The following is a 12,571-nucleotide window of genomic DNA, read 5'->3' as shown; positions in this document are numbered from 1 at the left end:
TGGGATCTGTTTTGATGCTATTTTACCTGCTAATTCCCTACTCACAGTCAACAGATGTAACTGGAATTATTAATCCAATTGCTGCAAGCTGAGACAGATTAGGAAAGGTTTGATGGGTCTGATGGATGTATTCCTTGTAGAAGCTCTTCATGTTTCTGTTTTTGTGAGCATCCTGTTCCATTATGTTCCTTAGTAGCAGCCATTCAGTCAGCGCCTCATCCTCACTGATGAAAGGAGAGAAGTGCTGGATGAGTTTCTTCAGATCATCCTCATCAGATACTGCTCTGCTGTGACATGGGCTAAATATTGAAAAAATGACATGATGTTAGTGTCTGGGAATGCTGCTTGTAGTTTTGTGACCACCTCTTCAACAAATGACTCAGCAGCTGATCTGTACTTTTAACATTGTTTATCAATATCTTTGATGTCATGGCCTCTGTAAGAAGTGTAACCACTGGCATCAGGAGCTTGTGGGAGTTCCTTTAGTGCAATCTGTGTGTAAGGACCAGGGATGTGTACCAGTGACTATTGACAGAATTGACCCATCAATAATTCCTTTAGTCTGATCATAAGATAAATCAGCTCTCTGTAGAGATCTTGACAAAAGTTCAAGATTACCAATAGCATCAGCCAAAAAATGTATCATCATGACAAAGCTGTAACATGACATTTGCTGGACTAGACCATGTAGCAAGGCTTGGCCTGGAGTGCCATGTTCCATTGCTATGACCTGCAGGCAGCTTATCACAGATGCAATACAGTTGACTAGTGCTTGGATGGAATCATTAAAAGAGGGCCATTGTGTGAAGAACACTTGCTTGATTTTGTTGCTTTTCTCTCCATGCTATGCTTTGCTCTCTTCCAGAACCTGACACAACTTCGGAGAATATTTCAGGCTTTTTGCAAGCTGGTTCAAAACTGAAATGCACTTCACAAGGTGTGGCACCTGGTTTGCTGCCTTTTCAGCTGCCAACTGTAATCTGTGTGCCAAACAATGGCTTGTTATTATCCAGTTGCATTCCTCCTTAAATTTTGTAGCAACACCTGTTTTTATTCCCACCATGACATTTGCACCATCAGTTGCAAGTCCAACCAAGTGAACATCAAACAATCCTCGATCTGCCATGACTGAGCGCATTGTGTTGTAGATAGAATTAGCCCCAGTATTGGTCAGCTCATGCACAACAAGGAATCGACTTGTAACCTGACCTAATGATGAAAGATACCTGATATAAATTATCAGTATAGAGGTGTTTTTTACATCAGTTGCTTCATCTGCTTCAAGAGCAAAAAATGGGAAAGGCGATGTCTGAAAGTCTGCCTACATTTCATCCTGAACTACATGATTTAGGGCACTGTACATATCATCCAGAGACTGGCTGTGGGTGTATATGAAGCTCTCTGTTCCACTTTGTGACTGAGTCTGTAGTTTCTTTAGAGAGGTCACCCCATGTTAAAAATATACAAGAACTTGTGTTTTGAAATAAGACCACCAATTAAAGTAATAAATATAGATATTTGGAAGAGTTGGCTAGGTACTTACTTTTTAATAGATATTTTCAAAATATTTCACTTTTAGAAAATTGTCAAATTGCCTTTTGTTTTACGAAAATACTGTAGAAAACAAAGTATCTTATTAATACTAGAGTGAAGAATATTCTTACATTGAATACTTCTAGTGAAAGGAGAGAATGAAACTTCACAGTTGGGATGGCTTCCTTTGCTTGTACAAGTAATGTGGCCGTCTGTGTCTGAATGCCACCTTTACACCCCACATACACATTCACAGCAGCAGTTGACATGTCCTTCAAAACTTGTGATGCTACTGCACTGCAATGATCTTCTGACCGTGCATGCTTCACCAAGTCATATTTTTTAAGCTTAGTAGCAGTTTTTCCAGTGGTAGCATAAATATTTGTCTTCTTGTTGTCCCTGCATAATTTGCAATAAAATGTATTTTGTTGGGAAACATGTTCCAGCCAAGGAAACTGAAAACCAAGTTTCTTTAACAACTCTGTGAAAATCGTAGGTATATTTTTTTTCACACTGACAGTCTGATTGCTGCTGCAAGCTTTAGTTTCTTCAGAGCTGTCTTTTCTTTTGGAAGTAGATTTCCCATCATCAGTTGATGTTGTTGCTTTGACCTTCTTTTGAGAAAAACTTGATATATCTATATCAACTGTTTAGACATCTTTTTATCTGATCTAGGAGTTGTCATGATCTCAATTCAAACACATATCAAATGAAACTTGGGATTTCAACTTTGATACAGACCATATGTTTGTTTGACGAAAGTTAGGTTTTCTCTGGTTACTGTTTGTGTACCATGGGTAGAATCAAACATGTAGCATAAGAAATGAAAATAAAAAAAATCATTAGCACAGCTGAGTAATAATTTTTTTTAAAATTTAATTTGTTAGTTGTCATATCCCTGAAATCATAAAAATACACATATAAAGAAAGTATAGATTACAGTCAGTGGTAGTTTTTAAAGACGTTTCTTCAACTCGCTGAGGGGCGCCTCTGGTCATTTGTCATCATTAATGGCGTGGATGGGGATAAAAATCATGAAAGTTGTTAAGACCGAAACTTGAGCAGAATAAATAAAGGAAAACCATTTAAGACCGAAAAATTATCTTTTGCCACTGTGGTAAAACCAACACTAGATTTTTTTAGCCACAGGCTGTTTCTTTTTGCCAATGGTGATGTGGCTAATGGGTAATGGAAGCCTAGATGGTGTATTCCCACAGCAATGTGGGTCCTGTTTTAGCAGTCATGTCCAAAACCTAGGATACATTTTATAATCCCATGTTGTAGCTTGTACCCAAGGATCCTTTTTAAAAATATGTAGCATATTTTATTTCCTGTTAATGTGTTTTATTTATGGCTTGAAAATTTAATATATATATATTTGACTATAAGAATAAATTCTGAATGCATCCTTAAAATTAAATTATAAAAACCACTGTTAGTTTTTACTGTAATCTACTTTTAAGCTTCTCATTTTCAATTACTTTATCCTCCTTTATAGCAGAAAGCTTGTCATACCCTGACAAAGTAATTTTTGTCTCCCTTTAGGAGCTGCGAGAACGAATGACAGCTACTGAAGTGTTTCAAGGCAATGTTGCTACAGCATTTCAGAATATCCAACAAAAAATAGTATGTGATCATGGATGCAGAAAATTTCCTAGAAATAGAACAAAGTATTCTGTTAATGAGGTTGTTCGACAGGTTTCTCCTACCTGTGGCTCTGGACATTTTAAAAGCAGTAGTCTAAAATTAGGAAAATCACAGTGTTTTTCTTCTGTACATCCTTCATCTGACATATTAAACAATGTATGTGCTGATTCGAAAGTAAGATTAACAATGGAAAGTGATAATAAACAAGACAGTGGATTGGATTCTGACTGTCGTGACCATGGACAAGATAGTAGCCTAACACTTGTTACTGATACTTTTAACATAGTATGTGCAAAAAGAGAAAGAAGTCAAAGTGATTGTGATATGTTAGAGGCAGATGATGAACTTACAGTGCTTCTGGATGTTATTAATGAAAAAGGGCTCACGCTTAGGAAGCAGCTAGATAATTTAAGCCAAAAACATAATACAAAAGACAAAGATTATTTAATGAAATACCAACACGATATGTTATCCACTCACCAGACAAAAAGAAATATAGAAATGAAACTGAAACTAGTTGAAAAAGAAAAAAAATCTTTATGTGACAAGGTAATGCAGCTGGAAGTGGCTTGTCAAGAATTAGATAGGGAGAGAAAGTGGCTTGAAGAAAGACTCGAAATTGCATTATTGGAAAAATGTCAGTTGGAGTTGCATATTCATGGACTTTATGTTCAGTATGTTAAAACTGATAGCAGTAAAACTTGCCAATGTTCAGATGATTTTACTGCAGGATTGGGATTCTCACCTAAAAACAGTCAACCAGAAAAACAAGTAGAATCAAAAAGTGTTCTCACTAAAGAAAACAGTCAGATTAAAATACCTTCTATCCTTAATGAAACAAACATTTTGGAACTTCAGAAACAGCTTATAACTTGTATAATGGAAAATGAACTTTTACATGCTAAAGTTCAGCAGTTAGAGGAAATACAGAAGGAAAAAGGTGAGGGTCTTTGGAAAAAGTTCAGGAGTGACATCAAACAGCTTCAGGATGAGAAGGAAGAACTCTACATTACATTACAAGCAAATAAGATAGAACTAGAAACTGTGCAAGCCAATGTTGTAATGCTTGAGAATGCTGTCCAGGCTTTAACTCAAGAAAATAAAGAACTTGGCAAACAACTAGATGAATCTCTGGAACAGATAACTGCATATCCTAGATATAAACAACTGTGTAGACCAGTATTGACCAAGCAACTTTCTTCAAAGACATATCCTGAATCACAAAGCCTCCCAGTATTCTTAGCATTAGATAACAGGAATCCTGCATTGAATTCTAGCCAAGTATTAGGTAACCAGAATGTTAAACAAATAAACTCTTCTTCCAGTTCAACATTTATAGAAACTCAACCAGAAGATGTCAGACATTATGATATCATTACTTCAATGCAGCACAGGTTATCTTTGAGCAGTCATCACTCTTTAGATTCAGGAACTCAAACTCCACCTCTTTGCACATCTACCCCTCATACAATTACAGCATTATCAAATGTTAACAATTCTAACTCGCCACAGGGTTTTGACACATTAGTGTGTTCCTCTCCTGTCCAATACAAGTCCTTTGAAGCACAGCCGCTATTGGAAAAGGAGGGTTTTCTTTACCAAAACAGAATTTCATTTCCTGTTTCTCAATTGAAAGATGTTTATAATAACCGTACAATTTCTTTTAACAATAATGTTGTAGAAACTTTGGACCAAAATGTGCTTCCAAAGCAAGTTGATAGTATTTGTAGTGAATTTGATCCCCTACATAACAGTACATTTCAAGAAGACCCCTCGAGACAACAAGAATTTATTGACTCTCTAGACCTCTCTATACCTCTAAAACCAGTAAAGTCTCCCCAGGAAAACAGACGAGATATGCCTTTTCCTCGTAGTGCTGCCGCTTATCTTTCTCAGCAGAGACTAAATCTAACCAAAGACTGGAGGTTAAGCAGTGGGGTTGAAAAACCATTTGAGATGAGGCAGATTGCCTTTCAGACTGCTGGTGAGAAAAATTCCAAAAACCTCCAACATCAGCTTCAAAGCCTTCTGGATCGTCTTTCAGCAGCTGCTTCAAATGAAGCTCTCCTGTGATAGTTATGTATTATAATCAGGTATTTATGTTTTATGGTATTACCAGGTTTTTAGTGTGTAGAGCCTTCCTTTAGTCAACAGTGGATTTATTACTTATAATGAAAACTATAAGGAGAATACGAAGAGTTGGAAAGTACTGATATATCTTGAATATTTATTTTTGGTCAACATGACTATTTTCATACACCATAATTAGCATTAAATATAGGTTTAATGAGCTCGTATATTATTGTACATGTTAAAGTTTTATGTGTACGCATACTAATAGATTTTAGGTTTTCTTGGCCATTTTAATAAGACCTTTTTTGGTTTAATGGCATTTAATGTTATTACTTTACAGTTCAGGCAAAATATTTTTTTAAACGTTATTAAAGATGTGTGAATGAATTGTTATGGTTAGTAACAATGTTGTGATAATTGATCCACTTTTTTTATTAAAAATTTTATCAGGGGGAGTGATGATTTGAAATATTCAAGAAAATACAAGTTATCACCAAGCTTCTACATGTGGACAGTGCAATTAAAGCAGCAAGTTTTAGTTACTGAGAATATGAGCTAATGTAATTGAGTCTGACATGGCACTGCTTGCAAATGAGCTAGTGATGGTTAGGTGATTAAAGATGCGAAATAAACTGTTAACATCAGTAACATTCCATATTTTGGTTTCAAAGTTTGATACTATTTTCTATGATTTTATGGATTTAGGCTATATAAATAGTTATTATTTTGTGGAAAAATGAAACCTTTCAAGACATGAACAGAATTCATGTAGGTGTGATTTACTTTCATTCCTGTGATCAAAATGTTAAATGAAATGCTTTAAAGAGATTATGACAAATATCAAAATAACTTGTGCTCATTCACAGACATTTAATCTTATCTGCTTTGTAAAGTTAACTATCATAAGAAATTAATGCAATTTACTTTATTATAATTTGAATTATTTCTCAAGAAGACCAGCATTTTATATTTTATAATTCTATATGCATCGACAATTTGAATGTTTGCACTTATTTTGTTTATTTGATCTTCATTAATAATAATAAAGAAAATAAACCAAAACTGCATGTATATAACTATTTGTGTATTATAACTTACTTTGTAAATTGAATTCTAACTAGTTTTTTGTGTGGATTGAATGACATTGGGATAATGAAAGAAATCTTAACTTGTTCATTGTTACTGTTACATTATTAATATTTTAATCCAGGTTGATTTATTTTCTGCCCTATGTTGTGTAAAGTTTACAAATAGCTTAATGGATCAAAAGAATAATTGCAAGCATGAAAACTTAAGTCTAACTTACAGAAGCTTGCTTTTATGTATTTTGAATGCACAAATAAAGGTAAAAAAAATTATTAAGCAGTTAAGGACATGAAGGGTGATATACAAGAATGTAAAACATACTAAAAATATAGTAGCTATAAATCTTTTTTTTTTACCAAGTATGCAATGTTTTTAATTTCTATGTTGTTATTGTCTAATATTCCCCTGAAGCTATCATTTGCAAGAGTATTTTATCTTACTGTGTGTTTCTTTTTTATAATGCTTAACCACCAAATCTTCTCTTAATATTTACCCAAATCTTCTCTTAATATTTACCCAAATCTTTTATTTTTCTTCAATAGTCTTGTTCCATGATAATCCAACCTTCAATTAATGCACTCTGCTAGTAAACTAGTCTTTAAAAGCCTTACCTCTCAAATTGTATCTGGTTTGTTTTGCACTGAGCAGTTTGTGTAATAAGAGAGGTTCAGCATTAAAGCAAATGCTTCACAAGGTTTCAAAAGAACTTGTATCATAAACAATGGAAGTCTGATAAATTTGGTTTAACCAAATCTGTTTTAGTTTTTCAGTATTGTTCTTGAGGTGGAATGTAAAACAGACAACACAGTAAAGTGACTAGCAGGTTCCAAGTTTTTATTTCTGAATTGATTCTTTATTTTCATGTGAAATTTTTCCCATGAGAAGCTGGTCTATCCATTTTCTGTAATTTTTCTTTTTTTTTAATTTTGTGTGTTTCTGCTTAGCTACATTTCTAGTGACTTGTAGGAAGGGTGTTTATTAGTAGCATATCTGAAGTACTATATTGTGAAGTTCTTTTATTTTTTTATTCTGCTATATATATTTTCCACTTTAATTTTCATATTTTGTGCCTTTTTTGGTGCTATTATTATTATGAGAATGTGGTAATTTAAACTCTTAGTTAAATTGTGAATAGAAAAAATAATTGCAGTAATTCAATAACCTTGAATCAGTTGTAGAGTTTGAATGTTAATTGAGATATTCTTATTAAAATGAATACAGAAAATTTGTATCTTTCTTTAAGACAGAATATACTTTTAGTTGAATGCTTTACTATATATTATAATGATGCAACATATGGAGAACCTCTGTGTGAAGGAAGGCCAAGCCTATAAAAGTGCTTGAACATTTTAAGCTGTTTTATTAAAACATTGACACTCATGTTTGTACTATACTCTGACACTTGTAGTATTACAAATGAATGTGACTGTGAAAATTGTCAATCAAAAAACTCTGTAACAGGCAGTTATATTGAAATGGTAAATAGGCTAGTTTCAACTTCTGGTGTAAATAGTATTTTTTAGATACCAGATGATAGTATAACCTTTATAACCTTTTAATTGTAGATAAAGATTGCTGGATAAGTTTCTACTAAGTTAAACTCATGGATTTCAATACTAAAATGAGTTTCTAGTCAACTCTGATTAACTCGAGTTTAACCTAGTTTCTTAATACATTATGAAATTATGAATTTTCTATCACATTTCTACCTTGTTTATATTAAATTCTTTTTCATTATTTTTTTATCTCAAGTTTTAAGATCCTTCTAAAAGTCTGTCAGTCACTTCATAAAAAAACATATGTTTCTGTCCTTTTACTGACTGGACAGAATTTTTTTATCTGCCTTTGCTTAGTATATAGCCTTTGTAGTAGAAGAAACTTTCAGAATCCCTCTTTGTATTTTGGATGTGAAGGTTTTTTTTAATCAGTCTAATCACTTTAATATTAGACTTGCAAATTATTATGTTTATGGAATGCTCTTAACTCTTATCAAAATGAGATGTTAAAATTATCAATTATTTTCAAATGTATAACTACATTGAAGTCAAATGTAGCTATGTTTTGCAAATGTTAAATATTCATAATGTACCAATGTTTATACTTTTAACCAGGCTTGTTGTATTCATAGGATTCATAAATATATGTATAATTTCTAAATATAATACTTGACTGAATTGAGAATAATTAATGGTCCAATTTTTATCTGAAACAAAAAATTTTATTTTTGTGTAGTTAGAAAGAAGTGTGTAATTTAATTTTTTTAATAAAAAATTCAGAGTATAGGCTACATTATTTTGATAAGAGATAATTAAAATAAAGCTTGTGAGGCATGTAATACCAAAAGCTTTGAAAAACTGTGAAACCTGAAATACAAATATTTATTATACAATAATGAGTTTTAAAAATTCTGTTAAGAGTTATATTAAAATTAGTGATGATTTTGTGAGACGTGAATTTTATCTAATGCCACTGATATATTAAGGCCATGTGACTTGTGTGTATATTTGTATTGGTAAATAACCCCAGTATTGTAGAACTTTTAGGGTGTTTTTTTGTCAGCTTTGATTTATATTCTGTTTCCTTCTGTATTATTCTCTGTGCTTATAAATTTTTGACAGAAGTATATCTTTTATTATCTGTTGGAAATACAATTTGGTGGTCTTATTGATTCATGCTTGGGAACATTTTTGTTTTATGTATATTTATATGTTAGTCTTCAATTTCTGTGAGAAAGAATGTTATGGGTTTGACAACAAACATATATGAAGTTTTTAGTTTATCTGCTCAGAGTTTACACTTTGGGCAGCAGTGAGCTTAAGCAAATGTGTTTTGGCAGTTCACGTATACAGATGTTTTTTTTAAATGTAGAACCTTTTTTAAGTGTTTTCAAAATAAAATATTAAATGTCAGGAGAGAGAGAGTATTAATAGTTTTAGTGTTACAGTTAATACAAACATTTTAAATTGGGGTTCTCTCCAGTCCTTTTAGTGTGTTAGTACTGATGTGCTTTCCTGTCCACTTGTACTCTAAACTATATGCCCGACATTCTTGTTTTGACAGGAACTGTGCTTTCTAATGAGTTATTTACAATCTTTCTACCATAAGCATGTTACCTTCCTGCATATCAAAAACATCTGCACATTTTACATACATCTGAAGTAATTGAAGAGGAATGCAAACTCTCTGCCTCGTGAATATATTGGTACATGGTATTTCAGTCCCAGTATTTTCAAGCGTGAACAAGTGTACTCATTTTTCAAGTGTTTTGTCTGAAATATTGCTGAATCTTCTTACATTATATGGTCGTGTGTTTCCTCTTGGGAGATAGTCACAACAGCCATTATTGTTTGAGCTTAATCTTGGCTTGCTTTATCTGATTTTTCTCTGATAATTCTCACAGAGTAAATGCAGAAAGGAATAACAGAAATATGAGTTAGTATTAAAAATATTTCAGTGGAAAATTGACATATTGTTTCTGCAACAAGGACATACTACTTTTCTAGATCAGATTGTGGTTTATCAGTGGGCGAAGCAATTGTGTTTCCATCTGTGAAAACATTGTTTGTGAAATACTGATTGTGCTCTAGGAATGAAGTAAGGCATAAACTTGAACTAATATTTTTTGTTGTAAGTTAAGAGTGGCAAATTATTATTAAGTAATGAATGCATGCTTTAGATATATAGATGATAAATATAGGTAAATATCATTAAAGCACAAAGCAAATGGTTTTTCACCCACTCAGATCTTTCACATATTACTTACATGCTGTACATTAACAGTGATTTATATTTATGAAAATAGTTTGGTATTTATCTCAGACATTTCTATTAGCAGTTTTTATCATGAGTCACTTTCCAAAATTTGCCAAGAAAGTAATGATTGCACTGCATGCAATTCTTGTTTGCAATAAAACAAAACTGAGCTACTTATTTTTGGCCAGAATGTCTCCTCAAGTGTCATTGTGTAACAACCATGTCAGTTAGGTGGATTGTAGGACATTACTTGCCCTTTCTGCTGTGAACCTTGCAAATTAAGGTAAATGTATCTTTTTTTTGTTCACATACAATTTGTGCTTTGAAAAGTCATTCATTAACCTTGTATTGTACAACTTTTCCAAAAACAAATTGCCTGTTTGTTATTGATGTAACATATGCTTTGTACTTGAGAGAAAACAGTTTGTATTTAATTGCATAATTAATGACATTTATACTATGAGTAGTGTACAAGAATCTAATGACTTATCAAGCAAAAATAGGAGTTACTACATTGAATGGAGATGAAATCATATTATCTTATAATTACAAAAATATATTTCTATAATGGTTAAACATGCTTCAAAAATATATTTATCACCCTGTTTGTGAAACAGATACAAAATTCTATTATTTTTATGCTTACACACAATTTTTTCTGTTGTAATTTTAGGGGACCAAACTTGTGAATATTATATATGTATATTGTTTATACTACATGTAAATCTTGTTGGTTTAGTATTAATACGAAAAGGAACATAATGGAAACTTGTATTAATCAAAAACTATACTTTCCTATAGAACAACAGTAAAGTGATCCAAAAGAATGCTGATGAAATTAGCTGTGTATTTGGAATATTCAAATTATTTTAGTAAATTGTAAATATTATCAGTATAGATTTTAGATGTGGAAAAATTATCCTAATATGTCTTTAATGGATTTTTAACACTTGTTTTGATCTGAAGTGTGTAAATATGAATATTAAAAAATAATGCACTGTATGTGTGAGTATGGTGCTGTAAAAGTGTTACTAGGTTTGGAAGATATTTTAGTCAAGGTGTGCACTGTTGCTCTTGGTCTGCCTGTAACAGAATGAAATTTATTTGGTTTAAGGTGATTTGATTTACATTTTGTATATAAACATCTGCATGATATTACTTGTATATTTATATAATACATTGCTTTCAAGCTCATGGAGTTTGGGTGCCTTAGGATTTAATCTGATCTACATTGTTAAAAAGTATGTGTAAATATGTGACATGGTTGTTTTTATTTTTTTGGCTCTGATATTCTTTTTATTAATTCTGCATTAAATTTTAATAGTCCAATACTGAAAGTGAATACTAAGATATGCATACTCTGATTCTTTTAATAAGTAAATAAAATATGCATATTGGGGGGTACTGTTTTGATATATCTAAAAGGGAATAGTAATAAGCTAATGATTTTTTTAACACCAGAATTTCACATTAAACAATAGGCCAGAGTAAATTTATGTGTATTAGCTTATTATTTTGTGAAATTGATTGTTATGTCTAGATTTTGACGAATGACTTTTCTGATGTTTTGTCATTACTAAGGCAATGACTACTAGAAGTAGTAGTTTAAAAGTTCTGTACTTGCATGAGGATATTACATATATAAACAATGATTTTGTGTACTGTGCTGAATTCAGCAAATCTGTATGTAGCACTTATTGGATGTTTTTAAACATTATTTAATTCAGCTTAGAACATACCTAGTGAAAAGATGATTTAAAATTTTCATTTATCACCTGATTCTAAACAAAAATGTAACACTTTTAAAATGAGTTGGTGGATAATAAATCTTTCCAAGTACTATGACTCAAACTGTAGTCACTACTGTATCCTTCACTTTTAAACATAACAGAATGAATAATATCAACTATTTTACAAAATTGTCTTATATGTGTAAACTTTTAATATTTTCACAGACTTTGTACTAGTATTATGTGAAAGTAAAACTGTTATGAAATATTTTGATTTGAAAACTGAAACTTGATCTTGTACAATGAAGAATATGTTTTCTTGGATGGAAATATAAAAATCTTGACCTCTAAAGTTTGTGGTGGATGTACTGTCACAGCCATCAACTATATAATTTTTGGTGGTCTCACTAATGAAACTAATATTTCAGGTTCAAATTTCATGACTGGAAAAATTTTAAACAACTAACACTTTGTGGTTATTTATTATCTATCTTAGACATGACTTGTGTGTTTAATATTTCTTTGAAGTACATGTTATTTTGGGTGAAAACATACATCAATAAATTAGATGTAAATATATCAAAGTGTCTTGAGTTATGTAGCTGTGAAAAGCTAAACCAGGAATCATAATTTGTGTGCTGTAACCAATCTAGATAATGTGTTTATTTTTGTAATGGTTTATTTTCATGAGTTCACATAAGTACAGAATAAAAATTGGAATTCGTAAGAGATTAAACTTTTCTTGAAAC

At 31.7% G+C, this 12,571-nt stretch overlaps 1 protein-coding gene across 4 annotated transcripts in view; it reads left to right on the top strand.

The window, feature by feature from the left end:
• Positions 1-11,928, top strand: part of LOC143246302 (uncharacterized) — a 49,552-nt gene extending 37,624 nt beyond the window's left edge. For all 4 annotated transcript variants that reach the window (XM_076492794.1, XM_076492796.1, XM_076492795.1 and 1 more), the window contains 2 exons: positions 3,079-5,273; positions 5,704-11,928. In XM_076492794.1, the coding sequence (XP_076348909.1) occupies positions 3,079-5,253 (2,175 nt within the window). In that variant the 3' untranslated portion in view covers positions 5,254-5,273; positions 5,704-11,928. The remainder of the gene's footprint in view (positions 1-3,078; positions 5,274-5,703) is intronic.
• The last annotated feature ends 643 nt before the right edge of the window (positions 11,929-12,571 follow it).

The sequence above is a fragment of the Tachypleus tridentatus genome, chromosome 3 (assembly GCF_004210375.1).
Source record: "Tachypleus tridentatus isolate NWPU-2018 chromosome 3, ASM421037v1, whole genome shotgun sequence".
Classification (NCBI taxonomy): domain Eukaryota; kingdom Metazoa; phylum Arthropoda; class Merostomata; order Xiphosura; family Limulidae; genus Tachypleus; species Tachypleus tridentatus.
This window is presented reverse-complemented; position numbering and strand designations above follow the sequence as displayed.